At 39.7% G+C, this 27,339-nt stretch overlaps 3 protein-coding genes across 6 annotated transcripts in view; all 3 read left to right on the forward strand.

The window, feature by feature from the left end:
- The first annotated feature begins 242 nt into the window (after positions 1-242).
- Positions 243-4,733, forward strand: qng1 (Q-nucleotide N-glycosylase 1). Of its 3 annotated transcripts, none has more exons than XM_066643134.1 (5): positions 243-383; positions 1,883-2,217; positions 3,302-3,558; positions 3,740-3,935; positions 4,300-4,733. In XM_066643134.1, exons 2-5 carry the CDS (start codon positions 1,884-1,886, stop codon positions 4,527-4,529), a joined length of 1,017 nt encoding a protein of 338 aa, XP_066499231.1. In that variant the 5' UTR covers positions 243-383; position 1,883; the 3' UTR covers positions 4,530-4,733. The 3 variants fall into 3 exon arrangements, with proteins under 3 accessions (XP_066499231.1, XP_066499230.1, XP_066499232.1); XM_066643133.1 differs by lacking the exon at positions 243-383 and adding an exon at positions 1,095-1,151; XM_066643135.1 differs by lacking the exon at positions 243-383 and adding an exon at positions 1,101-1,178.
- A 675-nt stretch (positions 4,734-5,408) lies between these two features.
- On the forward strand, positions 5,409-15,043 carry gkap1 (G kinase anchoring protein 1). 2 transcript variants are annotated; one of them, XM_066643130.1, is made up of 13 exons: positions 5,409-5,540; positions 7,729-7,963; positions 8,632-8,802; positions 8,939-9,016; positions 9,486-9,615; positions 9,699-9,727; positions 11,298-11,450; positions 11,644-11,730; positions 12,002-12,065; positions 12,157-12,227; positions 12,371-12,448; positions 12,615-12,647; positions 13,203-15,043. In XM_066643130.1, the coding sequence occupies exons 2-13, from the start codon at positions 7,736-7,738 to the stop codon at positions 13,242-13,244; spliced, it is 1,164 nt and encodes a 387-aa protein (XP_066499227.1). In that variant the 5' UTR covers positions 5,409-5,540; positions 7,729-7,735; the 3' UTR covers positions 13,245-15,043. The 2 variants fall into 2 exon arrangements, with proteins under 2 accessions (XP_066499227.1, XP_066499229.1); XM_066643132.1 differs by lacking the exon at positions 12,615-12,647 and having other exon boundaries at positions 13,203-15,040.
- A 988-nt stretch (positions 15,044-16,031) lies between these two features.
- The window catches only part of frmd3 (FERM domain containing 3), a 42,187-nt gene continuing 30,879 nt past the window's right edge, over positions 16,032-27,339 (forward strand). The window contains exon 1 of the mRNA XM_066643129.1: positions 16,032-16,159. Coding sequence (XP_066499226.1) covers positions 16,049-16,159 — 111 coding nt within the window. The 5' untranslated portion in view covers positions 16,032-16,048. The remainder of the gene's footprint in view (positions 16,160-27,339) is intronic.

The raw sequence follows: 27,339 nt of genomic DNA on the forward strand, positions 1-27,339 counted from the left end.
ACTATTTCAACTCATTAAAACCGTCTTTGAATCAATATTGTCCATTAAATCAAGATTCACAGTCCTGAAACTTGTAGTTGAATATACATTGTTTTGTATCAAAAATAGTGTACTTGGTGGCGATTCAGTTATTTTAGTCCACACTGTGCTCTACCTAGGGAGCATGGAGCGTATTGGGATTGACCCATTATCTCTCCGTTTCACTGGGTGGCGCTGTTGATCTTGTTGAATCCTATTCCAGACGAGAAGAAATGGGTGTATATTGCGCCTTGAATGTACTTTAGTCTTTATTATCTCGTTCTCTCTTCAGACTTTCCTCAGAGTTGTCCTCATTTTCTCTTTCAGAAGGTTGTTTTGTGGAAGTCCCGACATCTTGAATTCTGGTGTGTATTCTCTAAAATTAACTTTCCTGAACAGATTTGAGACGCGCATTAAAGTCCCTGAAACGTGAAGTTTGCGGTTGTATATCAAACGACTCCCAACTCCCTATGTAGTGCACTATGTAGGGCGTTAAGGTGTATACACGCAAGTAGTGCACTTTAATCGAATGGACAATGCCATCTATATTCAGCCGTAAGTTGCACGAGTCACGGGATATAACGTCAGTACCAACAATTTAGTTCACTCTTGATTCCTGGCCTAGGACGTGCACTATGTAGGGAGCAGAGAGCCATTTGAGACTCACCCCAGTTCTGCTGAAGTAAAAAAACAGAAGTTTATCTCAAAGTTTATCTCAAACAAACTGTTTTTGCCACTTAATGTGAGTGCAGTGATACATGTGTTTTCATATTCGATTAGATATTTGTTTTGGGATAAAGAATAAATTCAGATTTTGACATTTTTTGTTTTAAATATCAGGACGGTGGGTGGACGACTACTGACGTGCAGACTGACCAATTAAATGTTTACAGAGAAGGTTATTGACCAATAACGGTAGCTCTACAGTCAGACCGTCCAATTCAGAAGAGTTTAGGCTACTTCACCACGCCCCCTTCTCACTCAAGCGAACCAATCGGAGTAGGGGAGGGCGGGACTAGTTTGTGAACGAAACTTCTCGAAGTTCTATGTAAGCTCTAGAAAAACAAAATCCCGGACGTTTGTGAAATTCCGCCCGGACATATTTTTAAGTCTAAAGAAGAGGACATGTCCGGGTAAAAGAGGACGTCTGGTCACCCTATGTAATTGTCACTCTGCAGATGTTGTTATCCCCCTTTCATTCTTTTTTTCAATATTCACATTCTCCACAGGGCAACATCAGAGCTGGAATTATTTGGGATTTAGATCCGTCTCTCACTGTAATGACACTGATTTTGTTATGGCATGTTAGTCTGTGTTGTGCTGGTAAATGCTGTACCCACTCACTGACCACTTTACTAGACGCAGAAGTGAAACTGGAGTGTTTAAAACTCCAGCAGCCCTCGTATCACTCATACCACCACAACACACACTAACACATCACCACGATCTACACCCAGATTATACCAGTCCTTTGGTGGAACTGTAGGGTGTCCTGACCATTGAAGAACAAGAGTAAAATGGAGCTCACAAAATATATAGAGCAACAGGATGTACTTTAGAACATAGTGTATCTTTATGGTAGGGGAGCATACAAGGAAGTGGTATATATTTTGCCTAACCTACTAGTGCATGGTGATATAATCAAATATCGGAAGACATTTTAAGAGCAGAGTCAAGGTCATTATGATTTGATGGAAAAAGGTGGGAAAATAAGAGTCTTATAAATTACGCCATGTGGTGAATATTGCTTAACGGGAACCAACAGGAACAGAGATATGGACTAATAAGTCAAAGAAAGGTCAGTGCCAGGTTCGCTTAAAACATGGATGTAAATATGATTCTAAAAATCTTATGTTTGGTGCAGAATGGAGCCTCTGAGTCCTCGGGAGTCTGGCCGGTTTGTGGCAGAGAGGAGCAAGGATGTATTCGTAGATGAGAAGGGAGTCCAGAGAGTAGCAGAGATGTTGTACCAGTTAAAGGACAGTGAAGAGTTCACGGCCAGCGGCTGGAAGAAGATGAACCAGCTTGCTCCCTCTCTAGACACAGAGCAGGCCATTAACTGGGTCTTTGTGACGGACACCATGAACTTCTCCTTCTGGCCAGACAGACAGGACCAGCAGTGTGAAGTCGTTTACAAGGGAAACACCTACAGAGGATACATGTCTCTGTGTGCAGCCATCACCAGGGCTGTGGACGAGGGTAAATATGCACAACATACATGTCCTAATATTTGCAGACTTCCTTTATTAATTATTAATTGTTGCACAGGGATTCATATTTTTTAAAATATTGTTATTTACATTAAAAGGCATTTTTAAATCTGGATCCACGTTTTCTTGTAGTAATTAGAATTTATACATTCATTCATTGTCTCTAACCGCTTTTCTAGTTCAGGGTTGCGGTGGGACAGGAGCCGACCCGGAATCACTGGGTGCAAGGCAGTTACACACCCAGGAGCAGGCGCCAGTCACACATACACTCACACCTATGGACACTTGAGTAGCCATGTGTGTTTTTGGGCCGTGGGAGGAAACCGGAGCACCAGGAGGAAACCCACACGGACACAGGGAGAACACACCAAACTCCTCACCGACAGTCACCTTTAGCGGGGCATAAACCCACAACCCCAGGTCTCTGGAGCTGTGTGAGAGAGACACTACCTGTTGTGCCACCGTGCCGCCACAGTCATGATTATTTTATTTAAATTTTCATATTTAAACACACAAGAGTGCATAGGAGGATATAAACATATATTCCATATGACTTCAATATTTCCATGCACCAACCTAAGGTTACCATGCGCTATGTCAAATGTTGACTATAGACATATAAAACCCACAGCTTTGGGATGTGGAGCAGTAAAACTATGGTCTCTGGGGTGATGGAAGTCCAACCAGTACCTTTAGGATGAATTGGAAGTGGGTTTATAATCCAAAACTTAAGGCTGAATGCCATCAAAGCCTCACAATTTTGTCTCAGACGGGGAACACATTAATATACCAGTTGGTGTTCCTGGGCAAGACTCTTAAAGATGGCTAAGCCTACATCTGACATATTTAACATTTTGTTTTTTCTATTGAAAAGTGTCCATAAATACATGGGTTTGAGTGAATGTTGGTGTGAGATGCCCTGGCGCACATTGTGGCATGTTTTTGTCTGGTCCTGGGTGGGTTCTGGACCCAGTGTGACACTGAATGGTACGGAACGGCTACAGAAAATGAATGAATGAATGCACAAATTAATGATTTTTGAATGTGATCCAGTTGATTTCTCTTCTTTGTAGGTGTGCCCATCTTAGACCCGGTTTATTTCTCTCAGATGAGTGAGGAAGAGCTGGGGCATGTTCTTCGTTCCGACAGTGCCACACCCATGCCCATGCTGAGGGAGCGCCACCAGGCCCTCATCGAGGCGGGACGAGTGCTCCTGCAGCATGGAGGATCCTTCCGGAACTTCATGAGCCAAGGACACAATGACGCTGAGAAGATGGTCAAGTACGTCGTGGATAACATTCCTTCCTACAGGGATGAAGCCACCTATGAGGTAAACATAAATATGATCACTGATTAATTAACATGATTAGGACAACATGGAAAACTGATCCACATAGTGACATCACAAACACAGAGCATCACTTTATAGAAAACCACACAGTTTCAGTGTCTCTGCCGTTGATGTGCTTTCAATTTATATTCCATGGCTTTCGCTGGTGTCGATATCCCAGGGCCAGAGGATTTCCTTCTATAAACGCGCTCAGATCCTGGTTGCAGATTTCTGGGGGATCATGGAGGCCCAAGGGGAGGGAAACATACCCAACCTGGACTACCTGACTATGTTTGCCGATTACAGAGTACCACAGGCCCTCGTCTATTTAGGGGTACTGCGCTACTCAGACGCGCTAATGGAGGCACTGAAAAATGGTGAGTTAAGTCCTTCTCCTAATTTTTACAGAACTGTTATCAACTAGACTTCAAACAATGATCGTATAAAGGAAATGGGACTCCTAACAAATATGCAAGAACTTGTAGAGGCACCAAAGCTCTCTCCTCTTTGGAAAGTTAAACTCTTTCAAGCTAAAATGATATGTTACAGGCCTTTTGCCTCTCAGACACTATGTGACACTGTGGCTTGGGGCTTGGAGTTATTCCCTGGCTCTGACAATCCTCTTAAACCTGTTACTAACTGATGAGTTGAATCAAATGTCTATGAGGACGGAAAACCCTATGGACGATGTATTAGTGTACATACACAGACATTTATTGTTATCAATTCTTCTGGTTCTAGGTGAGCTGTTGCATTCAGGGGAGAGGAGAGAAGTGGAAATTCGAGGGTGCTCTATCTGGGGTGTGGAGAGAATCAAGACTTGCCTCTGGGAGCTTGTGAAGGAGAGAGACGGAAAGAGCTGCAACATTAACTCAGCTCTAATTGACTTCTACCTGTGGCCTTATGCCAAACAGCATCACAAAGAAATGGCTCACATCCCCATACACCATACACGCTGCATTTACTACTGACACCGAGGGCCAATGTGGAGAAAATCAACAGAAGGGAACAGGAAGGCAGTGGCTCAACATCAGAAGATGTCTTTGGACCAAAAATAATCATTTGGATTAAATAATTTCTACATTAAAAGAACCCTCCAGTGAAAATCAAGTTGTTAGCATGGTTAACCTGTCAGTGTGGTGTTTATAAGGTAGAAGACATACCATGAATGAAATAAGCAGTCAATGGGTGAGCTTTGTACCAAATCGGCCTCAAAAAGGGCAGATTCAGACAGCCATGATTCTTACATCACAAATCTAAGGTACCAGTTCCATCAACTTTCAGAGTCAGGCTTTTGAGTTGCAAGTGAGTGGCAGAGAGTTGGATAGAGATAGAGGCAACTACTAATTCCATATTTGTAGGTGTGGAGTTGCATCTAAGCCACTTTTAAAATGTAGGGGATTTTTTTTTTTTTTGAAATAACATAAATCTGTAATTTGGATGAACAGCGATGAGTTTTTTAGGGATATAATTGATGAGCGGAGAGAGAATTCAGGATTTTTGTCCCATGATAATGTAATTTTTTTTAACCTTGTTTTTTTTTTTGGATTACCTAAGTTCTGCCACACTGGACAATATTATCTATTGTTTTCTATTATAATTTAGTCTGCTAAATAATCCCAGTATCTGGCATTTTTTAAATAAAATGTATGAACATCACAAGAGATCGTTAGCCCCCGTCTCATAGTGCAGTACTTTGGTCAAGAAACTGATATACGCACGGTAAGAGCTGACTATTAAATAGACAGCCAACTATATATAATTAATAATATATATTATGATATTAATTATATCATATTCTATTAATCCTGAGCCTGACCTTCCTAGGGCACTACATTGGTGAGCATTGGGATCGAGCCCGACTCGAATTTAGCAGTGAGTTTCAAAGAGGCTGTCTCCTGCTGTGTGTCTGTTCGGGCCGACGTAGGGTTTGCGTTTTGTGTGTGTCTGCAACAAATATCGACTTTTGAAGATATTCACAGGTGAATGTTTATCATTTAAGGTCCACTAAAATGTACCAGTTTACGTTTTGCCTTTTTATCACCGTGATGTGTTCATATGAGACAGAAATATGAAACGCCTGCGTTGTTCAGAAGTGTCTGGAAGAGTGCAGCGCGGCTAACAATGACCAACCGTTTAAGGCTAACAGCTAAATTTCGAAGAAAAAAAAAACAATTATTTAGAGATGCGTTTAAATTACACCATAAAACATACAGCTTAAGGACTTTCTGCCATGTTTCCGGCGTCTCCGGAAAGGCATGACACTGCCCAGAAAGTTAAATCAACGGATCTGAAGTTAGCGTCATATTGAACAGGGTGAAATTTTCTTTCCACCTTAAATGATGCCCCGGTTACGCTCTTTAAAGGTTCAGCTGTTCGATTACAGATTGTAACCTGATGCACCATTTAAGGTGGAACGAAAATTTTACCTCAAAAGCTAACTTATCAGACCCAATGAGAATACTGTGATTTTGTTTCTTACAGCTTTAAGGAAGATAACCTTCGCGCAGCCTCTGTTTATTCATTTTGTATATGTGGTTTATTTAATAAGACTTGGACGGATTTTTGCGAATTTTAACGTATTATTCATGTACTACATTTACATTTGTTCAGCTGTATGGCACTTTTTAAACAGGACCTAGGCAAGCAGGACCGATATCGGCTGCATTTGTCACACAGGTGACACTGATATTTCATTAATGTGGGTCCAGAATATACATATTATAATTCATAATGTTTTAAACAGTGGCATAAAATATGATATGTTATAATTATTGTTAAATGTATTTATTTTTTAATTTTAATAAAGAATGCAAGGCTTTTCCTCAGAATGTTGACCGTTTAAATTACAGCACTTCACAATTGAAGCTGTGGTTCAGCATAACACGATTTGGAAAATGCAGTTGTAATATTTCTCGAATAAACACACTGTTTCAAGAATAATATGGTTATATCTTCAGAAATAAAATTCAGATATGTGAATAATATCACTGTATTATTAGACTCATACTAGTTTTGAGTGCTGTGGGCATGTCATTTGCTCTTTGTAAAAAATTAAAAAGCACAAATATTGAATATCCAAACAACAGGCTTATAACACAATTGTGCTTTTTTACTGAGGTTTATTCTGAAAAGCTGACTGGTTGAAAAAAAGTGTCAGCTACAAGTTACAAGGGATGGAAAAGTCCAAAATATGCAGGGAATTCAGTTGTCCTGTCATTAAAATTTTTTATAAAAAGATCAGTATTTTCATATATGAATATAATAGAATTTATATATATTCATGATGTCTTTATTATTTGTAAAAAATAATAAAAAATATCTATTAGCATAGAGTAAGGCAGGTCAGATAAAATGAGAGACGATATACTCAGGTTTAATACAAAATAGAAGCAAGTTTCACCCATAAAACACATCTCCTGGCACGGCTTTGAATCACAGTGAGTTTTAAAATTCACTGTGTTTTGGATGCTTTTTTTTTTTTGTAGTTGTGTGTAAACGGAACATATATTTCTTATTTTCCCTTTTTCCACAAGTTTACACAGTTCTTGGGACCTAATAAAACATGCTTTGGTCAAAATACCACAAGGAACAAACACAGCAGTGTTCTCCTCCTGACTAAACGGCCCTAAACAGAAGAGTGAAGAGCATAAGCTTGCTGAGATAAGAGAGACTGAGATGCAGCACAAAATCAGTTTTATACCACGTTTTCAGACTTGGGCAGATCACAAAACACTGGTTGGGCTGTTTTGGTTCACTGTGTGTAATGTCATATTTTTGTGCATTTCTTCTCATGGGATGGGAAAGTGGAGTGGTCTTGACACTTATTTAAGTGAAGGGCTTAAATAAGACTTAAACTGAGTGAGCTCAGTTTAAGTAGCAGCCCAAAAAAGCGTTTTTTACAGTGTGACACTGTTTATTTAGAGTAAAAACTATTTTGCAGCCTCTCAACTCATTTAACTCACTACTGTAGACTGACAGCACTAAGAACAGTACACTTGTCAGCATCTGACCACATGACATTTTCTGTATTCTGTTTGTACTATGTTTTTTTGTAGAACCACAACATGGAGCCATTTTTACAAATATCATTCAACCCAATATTTTTGACTGATCAAAACCTGTCAATTATTTAGTTTGTCTTCTTTTGCTTCTTTATTCTATTCTCAGTTACATCATGACGTCTACAGTCATTTCAGTGCCCACCACAGCATCTCGCTTCGCCCTCCTGCAGGTGGACTCTGACTCAGACACAGACTCTGATGGAGGCAAGCCTAAAGGTGGTCGTGCATCTGGAAAATCACGCTCCGGGAAGTCTCCCAGTGGCAAAACCAACCAAAACACGGAGAAAAAGAAGGAGAAGAAGAAACGAAAGAAGGAGCAGCAGCAGAGTGAAACTAATGAGGTGAATGAAGGAGAAAGGCCAGGGAGTTGTCCTACAATGAAAGATTTCTTGTTTAGCCAGTTAGGTTTTGATATTTGTTTAATTGTCTCAACTACTCTTAATGCTTCATTGACCTGTAATAGGGAGAGTAGGGCTTTTATCTGGGTTCAGCACTGCAGAAAATGCACATTGTAAATTTTGGAGGAGGGTAGGAACCATCTTCCGCACTCTCTATCCCTCCCCCTTGTTTTAATTACAGTCTGCAACTGTGTGGGAACCCAGGAGCAAAACAAGCCCAATCCTACCTAGTGTTCCTTTTATTGGGGAATTCTGCCAACTTACCAAAATAATTCTGATAGTGTGTTTCTCTATAGTACATCAGTCTACTCTGAATTAATTTGGAATTGATATATATTATAAATATGTTTATTATCTTTGAGAAATCAATGTACAAAGAAGTAAGTAGAGCTTGGTGGATGCATACATTTTCATTGAAGCAAAATCCAGCACCTCAGAACATTGTTTCAATGGTTTATGAGAAAGACGCTTGTTGTTCAATTCCCAACCATGACTGTGTATGCATGTAAGTTATTGCAAGCCTATTCCATGAGGTGTTTTTCATCTTTAAAAAGAAAAAAACACCCTCAGACATATTTACAGCCTGGTTTGTTTTTGGTGGACCTTCACAGCTCAGGAGCCTTGCCTTTAAGAAGCTGCCCCAGAAGTCAGCTGCACCTCTGACACTGCAGAGTTTAGCCAATGATCTGTTGCAGCCCACCACCAAGGATCGCACTTCAGCCCCAGCTCCAGCCCCAGCCCCACAGGAGAGATGGCAGGAGTGGAAACAGAGAGATGAGCAGGTAGAAATGTCTGCTGAGAAGCTGACCCTGTGGTTTCTTCTCATTTTTTTTTCCGTCTGGTGCACATGCATTTGACTGTTGCCTACTTGCGACTGACTCTATACACTGTGAGTATTTGTGGTTTATTTTTTTGTAGCTGACCAGTGACTTGTATGAGGCAGACCTGGAAAAGGCTTTAATGCTGAGTAAACTAGAGTTTGAGCAGCAGAAAAAGGTAAACTCTGCAGTTCTGTCATTAAATACACCCTGTCCTGCATATTTGCAAGTGAAGTGAGGGCAACATACTGGGCAGAAATAAATGTGTGTTAAAACTGAATAATTAGGTATTTAAGTCAACAGACATTTTTAAAAAAGTATGTGCAACCACACACTGAGACAAGCACTTATCTATCAAAGTAAATACAAGTTTGTCACCAGCTCAGGACAACACACTCTTCAAACTCTTTAGTGAGACCCGGCTTTCGACACTCATTACTTTACTTTGATTTGAGGAAGCAGGGTTTTTTAATCTTGTGCAAAAAAACCTTTATACAACAGTCCAATCCAAAATGTGGTCACGCCTTCATTTTTGCTAGCAACCTCTTCACTGGACAGAGTCATTGCTGTTATATATCACATTAATATGTCTTCATGACCTGATAGTATTTGTGTTTCATAATTGTGCTCTTGTTGTGTGTCTGTAGGACACTGCAAGTGTGGAGACACCATCACCAAAGTCCAAAGGAGGGGGAAAGAAAGAGAAGAAGAAAAGCCAACAAGGAAAGGAAAAACGTACAGTGTCCTTGAAGGATTTTCAGCAGGATGGAAGCATGGGTGTGAATCCTTTTTGTATTAGCTTTTGTGTCTGTATGAAAGAGAGAGATATGAGAAATGCTAACTGAAGCTTTCTATTCCAGATCCGCTGAGTAAGAAGCCAGAAAAAGAGGTCAGTATCTATGTAGTGAGATAAAAACTAGGGATTTTTTTTATTTTTATTTATTGTACTCCCCCAATTGAAAGATATGTTCTTGCAGTTGAGACTGCCTCCTCGTAGAGATAGGAAATGTGGTCAAATTTTTTGATCAGTTTTGCAAAAGAATGGGTTCAGTTTAAGTTAAATAAACAGCTGAAATGGATTTTAGAGCGTGTTTCAGCTGAGGAGTGAAGAACCCTCGTTTAAGATTTGGGTGACTGTAAGGATAAGTCTGAATTTTTCAAATAATGCAAAAGTCACGAAATTTAAAACGTTCAGTGCTTTATTAGGATGTTTGATATGCATATTAACTTAAGATATTTTGGAGTCCTTCGTCTTATATTTGGGTCAGAATGGGTCTGTTTAGTCCAAAGAAAAATGCATGGAGAAACTTCTACAACTGGCACACAGCTTAAAGTCACAAGGAGCACTCAACCTAAGAAGGATCACAATGTTCTGAGCCCATTTATCATTATGTATGGGTTTAATAGAGTTAAACCTTTAATATTCATTCATTATCTGTAAGCGCTTATCCAGTTCAGGGTCGCGGTGGGTCCAGAGCCTACCTGGAATCATTGGGCCCAAAACGGGAATACACACCGGAGGGCACGCCAGTCCTTCACAGGGCAACGCAGACACACACACACATTCACTCACGCCTACAGACACTTTTGAGTCGCCAATCCACCTACCAACGTGTGTTTTTGGACTGTGGGAGGAAACCCACGCAGACACAGGGAGAACACACCACACTCCTCTCAGACAGTCACCTGGAGGAAACCCACGCAGACACTGGGAGAACACACCACACTCCTCACAGACAGTCACCCGGAGGAAACCCACGCAGACACACGGGAAAAACACCACACTCCTCACAGACAGTCACCCGGAGGAAACCCACGCAGACACAGGGAGAACACACCACACTCCTCACAGACAGTCACGCGGAGGAAACCCACGCAGACACAGGGAGAACACACCACACTCCTCACAGACAGTCACCCGGAGGAAACCCACGCAGACACAGGGAGAACACACCACAATCCTCACAGACAGTCACCCGGAGGAAACCCACGCAGACACAGGGAGAAGACACCACACTCCTCACAGACAGTCACCCGGAGTGGGAATCGAACCCACAACCTCCAGGCCGCTGGAGCTGTGTGACTGCGACACTACCTGCTGCTCCACCGTGCCGCCAACCTTTAATATAATTTAGTGAATTTTGTTGTATTTGGTCAGCAGTTGACAAACCTTTCACAGTCTGGGTTGAGTATAATATGAATATAGTAATACACCAGGTATAAAGTGAGAAATGGTGTGCAGTAGCTTAGGCTTTGCTTTTTGTGGAATGGACATAATTTCATTCTAGCTCTATCTTTCCTCATATTGTAACACAGTACAAGACTTCAGTTAAAAGTTATGTTGTCTATACAGTGCTACTAATTTGCAAGGATTCTTTAGTGACTAATATTTTAAAGGAGTTAAATGAGAATTAGTCATTAGCAGTTTTCTTCTCCCATTCTCTCTCACTCCACATCAGGAGCCAAAGCCCCTGAACCCAGCAGCCCATGAAGAGAAGTTCTTTAACCAGCTGGAGGACGACGTGAGTCGGATCATGCAGCGAGACAAGCGCAGAGAGCAGTACAGCACCAGCGCTGGCCACGAGGTCAACACCTCCTCTGAACAAGAGCAGGTGAGAGCCAAGGCCAACCAGTTCCACATGTTCCTTCTAATCTTATGGTCTGTAAGCTTTAATGTCCAGCTGAGACAAGTCTACTGAAAAATATTCATACATTGAGATGTGGCCCTTGACCTTAGGATTTAAAATATTATGACCTTCAGTGTTCAACTTTAGGAATAATACTATATCTCTCTTTCTCTCAAAGGATGTTAGAACTGAACAGTTAAAGTTTGAGCTGGAAAAGAAGGACAGAGAAATTGAAAAACTGAAGAAGACTATTTCACAGTGGGAGGTAGGTTATCTCACAGTATGTTACTGTCTCAGGCGTACACCAGGGCTGTGTATTCTTCTCCTTAAAGGACTGGTGTGTCCTCAGAGACCAGTTTCACAACAAATATGCTCCCGTGTGTCTCTGCTTGATTGGAATAAAGATGGAACACCCCTGATATGTATAATGTATCACAGCTATGTCCAAACACCACTGTTTTATCTTGTATTTTGGACATTAAATTACTGACCATGTCCATTGAAGAGAAGTGTATCAACATATTTGTTCTTCTCAGGAAAGATATAAAGAAGTGAAGGCAAGAAATGGCCAGTTACTTAAGATGCTTCAACAAGGAGAGAGTGAGTACAAAACAAAACCTATTAAATCACCCTGTATCGACACAGGGAGCCAACATTTTCTAATAGATTTATGGTATAATGTCTCATTCAGTGAAGGACAAAGCAGAAATCCTCCAGCAAGTGGAAGAGCTTCTGAACATCAAAGAGGAGCTCACGTCACAGGTGTGACTGACACATTTTAAATTATGGTTTTGCTGTTGTCTGTAATCAAGCTGGACATAGAAGTTGGATAATTGTTGGTGGAAATTTGAAACGGCATTGCCTGATTTGTAATGAAGTAAAACCCAAGTGTGTCCTCTCCCCAGGTGACGTTACTACATGCCTCGTTAGAACAAGAGAGATCGAAGGTGAAGGGCTTACAGTCTGAACAACCAAAACATCAGGTAAGAACACTCCCTTAAGTAGCCAACTCAGTTCTTCAATGTCCTGTCGAGTTGATAATAAAGGGACTTTTGTTTATTTAACAGTTCAATGCAGTCTGTGTCACTTCTGGATACTTTAAAAGCATGTTCTTTCTATATAAAGCTTGTGCTTTTGTTTCCTCATTAGAACAGGCATGCAGGCAGTGGCAGGGCAGTGAAGGTATGGCTACTTTTTAGAGCAAATGAAGAATAAAATGAGTAGAAAGGACAGGGAAACTGACTACAGATAGACTTCAGATAGATGATAATACTGTTAGAAAGTTGAATTATCTTTTTTGCAACTGTAGAACAATGGGTAAATGTTTCCCAATCCCAGTGAAGAGAACGGATTACTCAAGTGACTTGTCATGTGAAGTGACTCTCAAACTTAAAGCTACTGTTAACAACGGGCCTGGCTGTCGAGATATCTTACAGCAGTTTTGCGTAATTTTTCCTAAAATGATAAAATGATTTAAAACCATATTGTCCATTCTGTGCTGAATCAAGATAAAACTAATTATAAACATCAGATTCATCCACTCATGGAAGGCATTCAGTGTTTCAAAATGGTGGATGAGTTACAAACTGCTTTGGCTTGTTCCGTGCAATTACTCATTTCTACCTGAGGGGTCTCCAAATCCCCAAATTTTACATATTGCAGCTTTTAAACCTGGATGTATGCTGTATGTTCTGGCTTTGCCTTGTGGACTAACCCTTTCCTTTAATGCTTGTACAGGCCAACCGGAAAGGCAAAAAAGGACCAGAAGGAGATTTATGAAGACAGAACGTGCAAGTAAAGGAACAGCTTCAGTGTTCAAACCTTTGCCTCTTGCTGTCTTCATTACTGACACTCAAACACACTCCACACATTCTTCCCACCTCCTCTCTGAAACTCTGACAAGTCCCAGAAACACTGACTGTCTCACGTCTTCAGTCTGCCTTCTCCTGGGAGCACTCGTTTGTTTCGTGAAGGCTGCCCGTAGAAACTGTCTTTGTGTGCTGCTGATTTGAAGACTTAAGTCTTAAAGGGGAACTCAAAATTGTGTAATTTAGTTGTTGACGAAGTGATTCTGATTGATTTGTTGTCAAACATTTGACTATAGTGTACCTTGCAGAACTGACCAGTTGTGGTGATAGAAACAAAGGGTTGTTATATATCCTATTTATTTACTGTTCACAATGATCAGTGAACCTTCATGAAACCATTGTCATTGTGTTTTTATTTTACACCATGCCAGTACCCATTGACATGAGTGGATTAAAAAAAAGAAAGAAGGAAGACATTTTAGTCTAAAGAGTTTTCTCAGAGCAGGGTTTAACATCAGCCACTATGTTCATAATCATTTCAGGCTTTAAAGGAGACATCCCAGTCTAAACAAACCTGTTCAGAACAGCAACTGTTCCTTTAAAGCAACACCTAGATGTTTTTACTGCCCTAACATTACAGCTTTGAAATCGTGATGCTTCATTGACCTGTAATAGGGAGAATTGGAGCCTCTGTCATTGCTACCCCAGGCATTATACTCTGCAGCTCTAGGGGAGGCCCAGAACGAAAACTACCAAAGCTTACTTTGTGTTCCTTTAAATGAGAGTGTGTGTGAAACAGCTGCACGCAGATGTTCTTTGAACTTTTTCCATTTGTGTTTTGGCGGTGCTCAGAGGTGGGAGGGCAGTATAATTCTAATTTGCCTGCACTCTGTAAGAAGCAGCACAAAATCACAACAGCTTATTTTATCCCTTGTTTACTGACATAAGCAAACCACAAACAAACAAAAAAGAACAGGGTTGTTTTGTTTTCAAACCTTGTGAGGTCTCCAAGTGATTGTACACATGCATTAAGCCAGTGATTTGTTTTCGTCTTATGCCACCATTATGGTTTTTGAATGCCTGGTTCCTATCACCACTGTTGTTAAATTTCTCCAGGATTGTGCATTTCAGTGTCAAACAACGTAACCATTTAACTGAGAATTAATTTTTATTTGTTTTTGAAAGTGGGTTTTAGGGGGTTTTGGACTTGAGTTTGTTCAGTTCTCGTCTGCATCATGCATTCACGCTTGTATTCAGATTCTATATACATTTTGTATTGGCACTACTTTGGGAGAAATGATGACTGACTGTTTTGCGTTGGGTACATGCTATAGGTGCTTCTTTCCCAGTGATAATGACATGACCAGACTATTTGAATATGTGCAGTGCTTGATGGGTAAATTTGAGTGCAATAGGATATAATTATCCATAACTGATTTTGCCAAAAGCATTGCAAGAGTTAATTCATATTTTATGGGAGAATCTCATTACTGTGCATTCCTCCTGAAGCAAACTCCGTAATAAGGGAACTACACCGTGGTCAATTCAGTGTTCATCTGCAGTTTAAACCAACACCGTCTTGATGAAGAAGTTTCTTGTCTTCGTTACTGGAATGTGCTGCCTCCTTCTGGGGAGAACGTGCCACTTCACCTCCACTCCAGAACAAACTTGCACTGAAAGGGGTGTAATTTTGAGTTCTTTTTAATAAATAGACTAATCTACTTTTTGAAAGTACACCTGACCTCTGTCTGATTTACTAAAACCCTCATTGAACGAATCTCCTGAAATGTTTGTAGTACTTGTCCCAGCATGGGAATACAGCCACATTTGACTGGTTTAGGGAAACTGCATTCAAACCTACTCTGAAGACTATACAAGTTACAAAAAGTAAAAAGAAACTGATACCCACAAACAATGCTGTGTTTTGGTATTGGTGAAAACCATAAGCTATCCTAGGTAGTCCTGCACAACAACATTTGACTAGAATGTAAAATTACGAAAGGAAAAACAAAAGAAAAATGAAGTAAACCACCAATAAATACTTAACAAGACACTCATTTACCTCTTGCTTGAGTGGCTTTTACACATAAAATTTGTTTAAAATCAAGTTATGTATTTGATTTCCCTGAATGGTTAATGAAATGTTCACTGACTGACTTAAAATGTTTATATGATGCGGAAGCAGAGAGTTGAGTGCAGTTGAAGAATCAGCTTGAAATCCTGCACAAGTACAAGAGTGTCATTTACATATTGCTTACATGCAGCCAATGAAAAGATGGAATTCACAAGCTCCCGAGCCAATGGCTGCTCAGAGGTGGAGTTCAATTTGATCAGTGAGAAAACTGCTCCCACTGCTGCGCAAACGACGTAGTGCTAACATTACAGATATTACGTTATAGATTGATGGTGGAATGTGAATAGTTTAATAAAATAATATATTGAAACAGCACGTTGTTGCAGTGGATTGTTGACCATGAAAGCCATGTACAGTTGCTTCGAGATTATGGCATGTGTCCGTCTTACATAAGGTATTTGCTCAGTATTTTGTTAATTGTAGGTCCTGTAATCAGTGTTCAAACCCGATATATCGTTCCAATCTTGTTTGCTGTGCTCAGAGAGGAGAGGAAAAGAGGGAGGGCCAGGGGGAAGGTGAAGGAGAAGGAGGGAGAGAGGGAGGGGAAAATAAAGGGGAGGGAACTGCTCCCCACGCTGTATAGCAGCAGCAGCATCAGCTCCTCTCTCTCTTTCCATCTCTCCATCTTTCTCCATGGAGTCATGAAAATGAAGATGCTTCGCCTGCGGAGCCCCAGCGTGTGTTCTCTCGGTGCCGAGTTCCACTGCACCGTGCGGCTGCTGGACGACTCTGAGATCTGCTGCAGCATCCAGGTACAGCAAAGAGAAACCTTGCTCCAGCTCCATATTTTCTCTATCACTCGCTTTCACCCGTACTGCTCCTGCTCCTCGTGTTCACAGATGATAGCACCATAATAGTGATAGGAACGTCGATTCATTCTTACTGAACCGATTCATTCGAATGATTCATGAGCCGATTCGTTTAGCTATAATGTCCACACGCTAGTATGGTAGTTCATTAACTTTTGATAAAGTGATACTTGGAATCATTTCTAATGTTTATGCGTCTACGAATAAAGTAAACCGACTCGGCATGATTCATGAATCATTTTCGCAGACAGGAATTTGGATCAAATAATTAAGGAACTTATATGAATATTCTGGCTTGCTTCATTTTCACTTATTTTTGTCATATGCCTGATGTTATTACAATGAAACTGAAATTGACGGAGACTTTAAGACGAACCGAAAATTTACTTGAATGATTCATTCTGATACAACTACAGAAAAGTGGGCTTCACTTTTGAATCGGTTCGCCTTGTTCATTGAAAAGAGTCGGTTCCGATAAACGATTCCTCCACGAATCGTACATCACTACAACGGACTCCAAATACAAACGCATTTACCTTGCGTTAGCCCCGTGTGTTCGGTAATGGTGCAGACACACACACAGCCATGGTCCCAGGGTTTCTGTAGGTCTAAACCGACAAAAACGCGTTCAAATTCCTACTTCACGTGCGCTTTTGAGAGCTGTTCAGTTATTATGGGGGGTGGAGGAGGAGCTGTGTTCGTCATGTTTATCTCAGCACTTATTTTTCTATCATGGTTTTGTCAGTAAGGGACGCTTCCCCATCCGCAGGGTGCCAGGTCCGGCTTGAAACCCTACTGCTGGATCCATTATCCATTAACAACAGGAACTGGTTTTAAATTTAGTTTGAACAGATGAAAAAAGTGCACATTTCCATACTGTACTGCTGTTCTAGTCAATATATTATTGACTTTTTTTAAAACAATAATTTCTCACATTTAGCTGATGTTTAATTGTATCTTTTTAATAGAATAGGGGGAATTACCAGGACAGTAATTAAGCCTAGTCATGGACTATCATTTTCTTATAAAAATTTAAATCCCCATTCAAAACCCTGCATACTCTTAAACTAACCTCTGTCTGGGAAACTGACTATAGCTTTTCTTCCCAAAATCTTACATACTCTTTATGAGGATGCACAGCAAAATCTGATAATTAAAGTAGTACTTTAAAAGTAGCCCAAAAACGCACACATGATTATTAACTTTCACCCAATACTGCATTTTCATACAAGCCTGGTTTGGCAGGAAAACTGAGAACCTGCCGGGGTTTAGGTGGGGGCTGGTCTCGGCCAATTTATATCAACGATTAGAAGACTTCATATAACGTTACTGCATTCTCATTCTTCTTCATTGTCTCATTTTTGAACTCGATTGAGTTTTTTATTTATCTTTTTCTTGTTGTTGTTATTGTTTCCCTTCTTCTTCTTCTTTTTCTTTGCACAGTTCCTGAACTGTTCAGTCCTTTTTTAAACATCAGTACCTCCCTTCCATTCCTGAGTTTACCCAATTTTCCATTAAAAAGGTTTTGTTTTGGACTAATGAATTTTTTAGACCATCAGAAGGCTGTAATGGCTTCTTGTTCTGTGATGGATTTCTGCTGCATATTTCATGACAATCCACATGGCCCTTGCTTTCCCCTCGATTAACTGCACTTTTGTAGGGTCTGACTGTCACCCCTTTTGCACTTCATCATCTACAGGACAGAGACCAGAGATTATCCCTTCTTAAAACTGGGTAGAGCATGTTAGTGACACAAATAATGACTTTTATTTAGGGTTCATTAAATGCCAAGCTGGGAATGGTTACTTTTGTTTGCTTTAATACTTTACTGTATACAATTGTATATTACAGAACTTTATCTTCTTTAGCCCCTTTATCTTCTGTTTGTAGATTGGCTCAAGTCTGTTCTACAGATTTGTTCTGTTTGTTTTGATGCTAAAAATGACAAAATAAGTTTAACAGGTTTTTAATTTGAAACATAACACAGCGCAACAATCATTTGTCAGAAATGATAATAGATAATCTCTAGACAATAAGGCAGAGAAAGAGAATGTATTAAAGCAGCTCTTATCCAAACCAGTGTTTTCTGACATGTAAATGAACACAAAACTGGGATAAACATGTGATAGAGAAACACAGATTTATCTGAATTACAGTACTTTAATAAACTGCCATGCTTTTCTTGGTCTGAGCTTTTGGGCTGACGTGTTTGGTAAAGGACAGTGGGTAAAATAATTGCCCTCAAAGCAGTAGACTGGGGTTGGATTCCCTGCTTAGGTAATCCTATACAGACACATTCCTATCCACTAGAGCATATAGTGTAATATAATCTAATTTATTATTGGCCAAACTAATGAAACATCCTTCAGTCTTGTATTTGGGCCAAAAATCATCCAACTGCAGTCAATAGTCATTCAATTTCCCATCCCCAGCTATGCATGTTGCTTGCTTTTTTTTTCCCATGATGCAACTCCTGTAAACATGAGGTTGAATAAAGTGACACGCTTCTTCATGCCCTAGTTATTTTGCAATAGGGTGAAATGATCAACCCAAATAGAAATAACAGGCACGTGTCTTCTAAACACACACCCTTTGTGATGTCTTTTTTTTTTCTTAAATTAATCAGAATAATCTCCTTCTGAGAATGTCATGGAGCAGCTCTTGAATATAACCCCTGCCAAAGTGTGAGTGCTCAGGGGCCTTCTGCTTACATAAGCTGAAAAAAGGCAAAATACCTGGAAGGCAATTAAACAAACACTTACATAAGGGATGTGTGTGGAGCTGTTATCCTGTGACATGTTCGCCACATTCAAGACCAAAGAAAAATTGGGAGAGCAACTTAGATGTGTCCATAGGCCTACAGTTGGACTTTGGAGAAGGTATATGGAAATTCCTACTTGGACAAAGTTGGCAGAGAGATGCGTGTTACTGGAATTTGGTTTTGAATGGGCTACTTATTCTACCCTTCTCAAATATCTCAGGTGTTGGTGTTAGGTCTTTTGAGTTTGTCTTTATCTCCAGATTCATGAGCAGTTATTCAATACCCTGTTTTTATCAGCTATAACTCAGGCATATTTACATCTACTCGATGTCCAAACGTAAGACACTTTTCCTAGTGATTTCTGTCACAGACGCTCAGTTATGTATATAACACTGTGATTAATCATCATAGAAATCCATTTCCAATAGAATGACATGCTCTGGAGAAGCAACACATCAAGCATCAAGTACTGGGCTCTTTTAAGTGATGGAGCACCACTCAGCATTTCTGAGATCAATTGGAGTGGCATTAAAACTAATCGTTCAATATCAGTATATGACCTCATTTATGCTTATGTGGCTGCAGTAAGATCCGCACTGCAATGTTCCAGAAAATTCAGCAGCAAAAAGGAACAAACTCCTTTTTATTAGGTTTGATTTCAGAAAAATAGCTGGATGAGCTGTGGTAATATAATGTGTGCGCATGCAGAACTAAAAAGGAATCATAGACCTTTTAATACATAGTCTTCCAGTTCCAGGGGACCAAAAATAAATGACTTAATTAACATAATCTTAAGTAAAATTATGCGTAGTACTCGAGAGGATGTCCTCTGCGGTTGATGACTGCTTGAAGTCAGTGACCCAGATGCTGGGTGTCTTCCCTGGCTAAGCTCTGCCAGACCTTTGTTTGTAACTGAAAATCAAGCTCAGTGGGATTGGGGTCAGATAATTGACTTGGACATTAAAGATTATTCAATTTTTTCGGCTTGGAATAACTTGAGCACTATGCTTGAGATCACTGTCTTATTGGAAGGTCAAGCAACATTTACTGGTTTGCTTTGCCATTCACATCAGCAATCATCAATAAACAAATGAGCCAGTGTCCCTGGCAGCTATGTGCGCCTCCGCCACCATGTTTCATAGAGGGTGATTTGCCTTAAATCATGAGAATTTCCTTCTTTTCATCACATATCTCTATCCTTCACTCGTATTCCTCATCTGTTGATCATGATATTTTGTGTGTGACCTACTTGCAGGTTCTCTAAATGTACTGTTTATCAGATGTTGACAGTTTTGGTGGGCTACAAGGTCTTGAAAGTGCACCAGACACATACAGCCAAAATTATAAACAGAAACAGTCCAAAGAATATTGGGATTATTTAAAAACAAATGCCAAGTATACGCAACTTTATCCTAAATGTATTGAATGGAGCGCCAGCAGTTCAGAAAACACAGTCCCACTGCTCTCTAGCCCAATGTCAGGGAGCTTTCCACCTCAAGTTCGACTGGTCCATATTGTCTCATTTTATTGGTCAGTGCTTTTCTTTGGGAATAGTACAAAATTCCCAATTTTGTGCACAGTTGGACATATGTGTTAGCAGTGTGTCAAAATTATAGTAGCTGAAATCTCTGTATTAAAAATCTTGGTGGATTTAGATATCTGCATATGGATGCAGTTCTATAAATAGCTGATAAATATTTAGATGTATAATAATTCTTTATATTCAAAGTCAATGTTCTTGGCTAAAATTCCAACACTAAAAAAATCACCTCACTGTCCCATTACACCGCACTGTATTTCTTCAAATAAGTTCTATGTCACATTGTATTTATGGAGTATGTCTGACTCATTGTATGATTCAGCTTCAGTGTTCTTAACTCTTTATCATAATGGACCGTGTTGCTTTCACTGGGATAATAAATCATTCAGGGTTCTTTGATTCTTATCCCAACAACTTCACCAGAAACACCCTGTTCTTTTGTGTCTGTCGTTAGGCCGCATGCCTTTCCTTAGATCAGCATTAACTGAAGCCTGTCCCAGTCCTGTAACTGACCCAGCTAATATCAAGCAAACACTAGTTTTGCTGTTTGTGTTTGACCTGGCTAACTTTATGCTGTAACCCTCCACAGGCATCCAACCTTGAACAAGACACAATATGACCACAAGACTAAATTATGTACGCTTGCTCACTCAGCTGTACTTCAGAGAATTCACTGAAAAACAGATCAAAACGCTAACACAACTAGCCTCCACTTGTTTTTCTCGACCTTTTCCCCTCCACACTTGAAGGAGCTAAGCACAGAAGTGTATAATGTCAGCATCTGGGTAGTGTTTTAAATCTGAGTTGATATGCTTGAATTCTCCTGCACTTTGTGGGCTGTGTCTACACTGCTGAATGCTAGCCGTGGCTAATGCTTGCCGTCAGACCCAGGGGCTTCTCAGTGTCTGAGAGACAGACAGCTCCTGCATTATTAAAACAGATCATAGTCTCCTGTGCCACTGCTACATCCGTCATGTGGTACCTATGCTTTTCCCAGCTGCTTCTGCTTAAGTGTCAATATGATTATTTATGAATAAAAACAAATGGGCAGTTAGCAAGGTTTATTTTTTTTCGATGCTAATTCGTACCTATTAATACACTGTCTAAGACAATTCTGAAATGTCACACTGGACCCACGTATGGTAATTTAGAAAACCACACTGCTTTAAGTTTAAAAACGCTAAATGACTGAGAGTGAATCCTAGAATGGACATCATAATTTCATTTCCAAATTGCTAACTGAAGAAAAGTTTCTTATAGCTGCTTTAGTGTTTTTGGTCAAACTGCTGTGTTTGAGAAACCATTGAATTCATACTTTACAGTCCCTGTAATTTAACTAAAAACAATTAGTAATACTTGATGATTAGTGCTTAATAAGTCTTAATAATAATTATTAGTGCTTTGTAATTGGCTCAAATTGTAATTTGACCAATTCAGATACAAATAGGTTTTTGCAGTTCAGATTTAGATATCTTTCTAATGCAGGAATAAAAGCAAACGCGAACACAATGAACAATTAGCATGACGTCTCAAATTTTACATGCTTCTCACATTAACTCATGGGTTTAAATGTGAGGTTTTTTTAAATTTCTCTCTGTCTGAAAATAATCAGCCACAGATTGGAATCATATATGTCTATTTTTTGTACTCATCTTTTTTTCCTCTATTTAGTCACCACTAATTCTGCCTGTTACATAGGGCACCTGCTACTAAGCTGGGAGGGAGATTGAAGCATATGGTTCCTCCACAACCCGGTCTCACACCTATTCATGATATATTCACATATATAGGGGACTGCAATTCGTGACATAGTCGCATATTTGCGACATTTTATGCGACAATATCATGATCATAAGTGTATGGGTAATTACCATAGAAACCGTCATATCCGTGTGCCGTGTTATGCGACAATAACACGACAACCCTTCCTCATTAAGGCGTCAATACCATTCGTTAATACCACAGTCTTATTTTTATTTACGGAAAATATAACTGAACCAATTCATTATTTGATAAAGTATCAAAGCAAATAATGGCTAGAGAAATGTCCTTTTCACTATTAACCTTTTGAAAATTACTCAAAATAACGTTAAGTGAAAGAAATTTTCTCGTTAGAGTTATAGCTAAAGTAGGAAATCAATAATAAACATTGCTCAGGAGAAATATTATGAAAAAATACTATGCCTTTGTTGGAATAAGAACCTTTGTTATGTAATTCACATTATGCCCTTTTCTATGTTATGAGTAATGACGCCTGTAATGAGGAAGAGTTTTGGTGTTACTGTCGCATAGTGTATCTATGGTAATTACCCATTCACTTATAATTGTGATACTGTCGCATAAAATGACGAAAATATGCGAGTATGTCACGAATTGCAGTCTCCTATATATGTGACTATATCACAAATTCGTGTAAGACTGTGTTGTCCTCCAAGACATGTGAAGCCACCTACAGATTTTTTGAACTGCTAAAACTCCACTGGATAGCCTAATATGCTTGAAGGAGAACTCTAAGTGTCCAGATCTGTAATGCCAGCAAACAGACACTGCAGTGGCTTGCTTTGGGCCACTTTGACTTAGGCCACTACCCACCCTGTGGAGTGTGTGCTTTGAATGGCATCACAGGGATTAAACAATGACCTTGGACAAGTGCTTAAAGCCTTAACTAATGGGCAGCTAGTAAGATGTATTATTAGTAATGTTAACTGATGCTTAATAATCTTCATACATTTTGAAGGACAATATCTGGTACTGGATCACATATGTCCTTGTAGTTTAGAAAAGCAGCCACTGGGTTTGTGGACAGTTATCACAATTCATTTTCAAACGTTCTAACAAATGACTTTCGCTACTAATGAAAGTTAGGTCTGATTTCATGTAAAATTCACAATGTATGAAGGGGAAAAGAGGTAAAAAATATTATAGCTATGTTTCTTAATGCGTATTGCCGATTAGCCCATTACAGAGTTAAATGCCTCAAAAAATAGTAGGAAAAACTAAGCCGTTGTTTGGATTCATGATCTTTGTAGTTTAGAAAAGCAGCTGTAGGCGCTAAAACAGATTAGCTGCTTGACATTCATTAGGACGGTTAAATAAACACATGAAAAAAATCGAATTCTCATTTAAACTCAAATGAATGAAGTATTTTTTTTATACTTTTTTCACCCGCTGTATTTTTAAGTGTAGATTTAATGGTCAGTTAGCAGTAATTCACATTGATTATAAACGTTACCTGACTAGCTCAGAAATACCAAGGCTAAAAAGCATCTAGCATTATGTTTAAGGCAAATGGCTTTATTTTCCTATGAAGTTCCTTTTGGACTGAAAGTGTTCAGTCAGCAGTGTATCAGCACACTGCCCCAACCTTCTTATTCATGAAAGAAAAATGAAGCAGATCTCCTATCAAAGTGGAATCATTGACTAAACATTTCTATTTTTGCACTGTGCCAAGCACAAATCACCTCATCTGCAGAAATATAACCCTCTCCCTTTTCTCTAGTTCTCTCATTACTCGTCCTGAACATATCCAAGGTGGTGGAAGAGGGGTAAAGGAGGGGTGGATATTATGTTTTGTTCGAGGCATTCTTTCATTAGGCTATAAATAGAAGTTAATGCTATTCTTATCCTCCACTGTGTCCTTTGATGGTTTCTGCCAAGATGACTGAAGGGAGAAAAAGAGGGATCAAGAGATGGAGAAGGAGAGGCAGGATGAAGTGGAGGACGACTGAGAGAGAGAGAAAGAGGGAGGGAGCGAGTGATGTTGGGGGGTGTTGTGTGGAATGATTCGTCACCGATGTGCCGTGCATACTGACGAGGGTACAGATCGCAGGCTGGAGGTTTTTGCTGCTGTTTGAGCAACTGTGTACTTTCAGCGCTGATGGATTGGCTCTTGGACTTTGTGCAGTGCTCACGTTTTTCTACTTGATTAGGCACCTAAATATCTGACCTTCAGTTAATTTTGTTGGAATGGTGTATGTAAGCTGTTTTTCTTTGGTCTGTTTTAAAGGACACGTATTACACTTATTTAAAATTAACTTTGAAGTAGCATATCACTCAAGGCCCAGGCTGCGGCCTCAGAAGGTCGGGTTCTCTATAGGACAGTCCTCTGAAGGCTCCTCCTGAGGGAACAACAGCTCTCAAATAGAGTGAGCTAAAGTCTTTTAAGCTTGATTTAATCCCTGATATGACCTTTATGAAACATTCACACTAACACTTTCTTCAGGTTGGAAGATTGATCTAAACGTGATTGACACCACTGGTAAATCTGGTATTGTGTGAAAAAACCTCTAACCATTTTATCTAGCATCAACCTTCTAAAATTTTGCTTGTGTCTTAAAACTCAAAACATATCCAGTTCCTGTACTGTTAAATGATCTGAGATGCAACTGGAAACTGATTGAGTTAATGGCCAAAGAGAATAGGACGATACATTTAAATGCATAAATAGGAAAACAAGCAAGATGCAACACATCCAACTTCATCTTTGTCTGGTTACTTGTGATTGCACCAATTCTCTTGAGAGATTTGTAGTTGTTGCCTTGATGACAATCACTGCGTGTGATAACCAGTCTTGGTATTTGTCTTTGTGTGTGTGTGTGTGTGTGTGTGTGTGTGATTTTACAACAGAAAGACAAGTGTGACATGCTGCCTATTTTCAAAACCAATTGGGATTTTAAAAGTCAGTTTTAGTTTAACAATGATGCATGGTAATGTCACTGAAACATTCAGCCTCTCCCAGTTGCAGCACAAAACTATTCAAAATTGGAAAGACATTTTGATCTCTTTACAGAAACGAGAGAACAGTTTCATAAAGTGAGCTCTACACCAATAGAGAATATTTACTGAAACAAACCCCAATCTGGACATTTTGGTTTCCACCATTCCACCATTTTGTTTTTCTTCCGTGACGTATGTGCGCACTGAATAGAACTGTGTGTAACAGTTTTAAACCTCTCTGAAAGAAGGCTGGATATATGGATAATTAGTTCATTTTTAATTCTCTGTTGTTGTGATGTCACAAAGTTCACAAAGTAAAATCTCTATTCCGTTTACAACCTAATAATAAAGAACCAGTTTTATTAAAACTGGATTCTAAGCAAATCCCTGCTCAAATACGTAAAACGTTTAGCGCCCTACGACGCTTTAAGCCATTTACAATTTTTCACACACTAAAGGGCCAATCACAAGTCTCCTTCCTTCATGTCGGAGCAGTACCCGAGCCAGTACAAAACGATACACGGACACACGTGGCTGTACAGAGAGACAAACAGAATGCAGAAATGTGGGCGGAGCATCTGTGGTTGAGATTATTTTAGCTGCAATCAGATTCTCACAGCAATATACCAACATCTAGTGTAAAGTCTTCTCAGAAGAGTATTTACGACTGTTATTTACGAAACAGGAACAGACTACGTATTAATATGCTTTATTTCAAAAGATATGATGGCGATGCAGTTTTCCATAAATGTATTGCCACTTAACAACGAGGATACGTTCAGTCTCAAACTCATTGCTGTTTGTAAATCTCCAATTTTTTTTTTATTTGTATGTGTGTGGGTGTGTGTGTGTGTGTGTTTAGCCACTCTGTTTGTACATCAGTAGCCCAGGGCACTTCAGTGGCAGTGTGTGATGGATATTTTAAGAGACGACAGCATGCTCAGCCAGTGGGGACGACTGACCTGATGACCACACACACAAATTCTCTTACTGAGGAACGTCCATCAGCCTCAGCGGCCTTTCTTCCTTTGGGCTGTGGTCATAAGTACAACATGAATTCTCCTTGAGAAAAGACTCGAGCACACCAGGGTGTTACATTGTCCACAGGGCTGAGAGCTTGTGTTTTCCTCACCCACTTGTTTGATTAGTCTCATTTTGAGCTTGACAACGAGCTAATAGGCTGAATTAAGTCATGGACACAGGGAAAGCTTATAAAGCAGTGGCCTCTCAGTGATACGTTTTATTATTTCCACTGATTTTCCTTTTATTAAAACACTTCAAGACTTGAAGTAGTATGTAAACAGGCTTATAATTACATACAGTTCACTCAAGAAAAGTGTATGATGTGGCCTCTTAACTGGAAACTGGTAACTTTATGGATGTTCTCGCAGGTGTTTTGCTGGACTGACTCATCATTACCTCACCTACTGATTAAGTGCTCTACAAGGGTCGCCGTCAGTGTGCTTTTGTTCATTCATTTCATTATCTGTAACCTTCTGATCTTCACACGCTCACTCTTTATCTGCACATCCTGAAAAAGAAATGTAAAAATATACTGTACATTATGAAACAGAATATATATATATATATATATATATATATATATACAGGGGTTGGACAATGAAACTGAAACACCTGGTTTTAGACCACAATAATTTATTAGTATGGTGTAGGGCCTCCTTTTGCGGCCAATACAGCGTCAATTCGTCTTGGGAATGACATGTACAAGTCCTGCACAGTGGTCAGAGGGATTTTAAGCCATTCTTCTTGCAGGATAGTGGCCAGGTCACTACGTGATGCTGGTGGAGGAGAACGTTTCCTGACTCGCTCCTCCAAAACACCCCAAAGTAGCTCAATAATATTTAGATCTGGTGACTGTGCAGGCCATGGGAGATGTTCAACTTCACTTTCATGTTCATCAAACCAGTCTTTCACCAGTCTTGCTGTGTGTATTGGTGCATTGTCGTCCTGATACACGGCACCGCCTTCAGGATACAATGTTTGAACCATTGGATGCACATGGTTTTACTGGTGCAATGTGCAATTAATAAAGAGTGGCCACCAGGCTGCTTCAATTTAACCATGAAACCTCCCACACTACAATGA

This window comes from Hoplias malabaricus, chromosome 14, assembly GCF_029633855.1.
Source record: "Hoplias malabaricus isolate fHopMal1 chromosome 14, fHopMal1.hap1, whole genome shotgun sequence".
Taxonomy (NCBI): domain Eukaryota; kingdom Metazoa; phylum Chordata; class Actinopteri; order Characiformes; family Erythrinidae; genus Hoplias; species Hoplias malabaricus.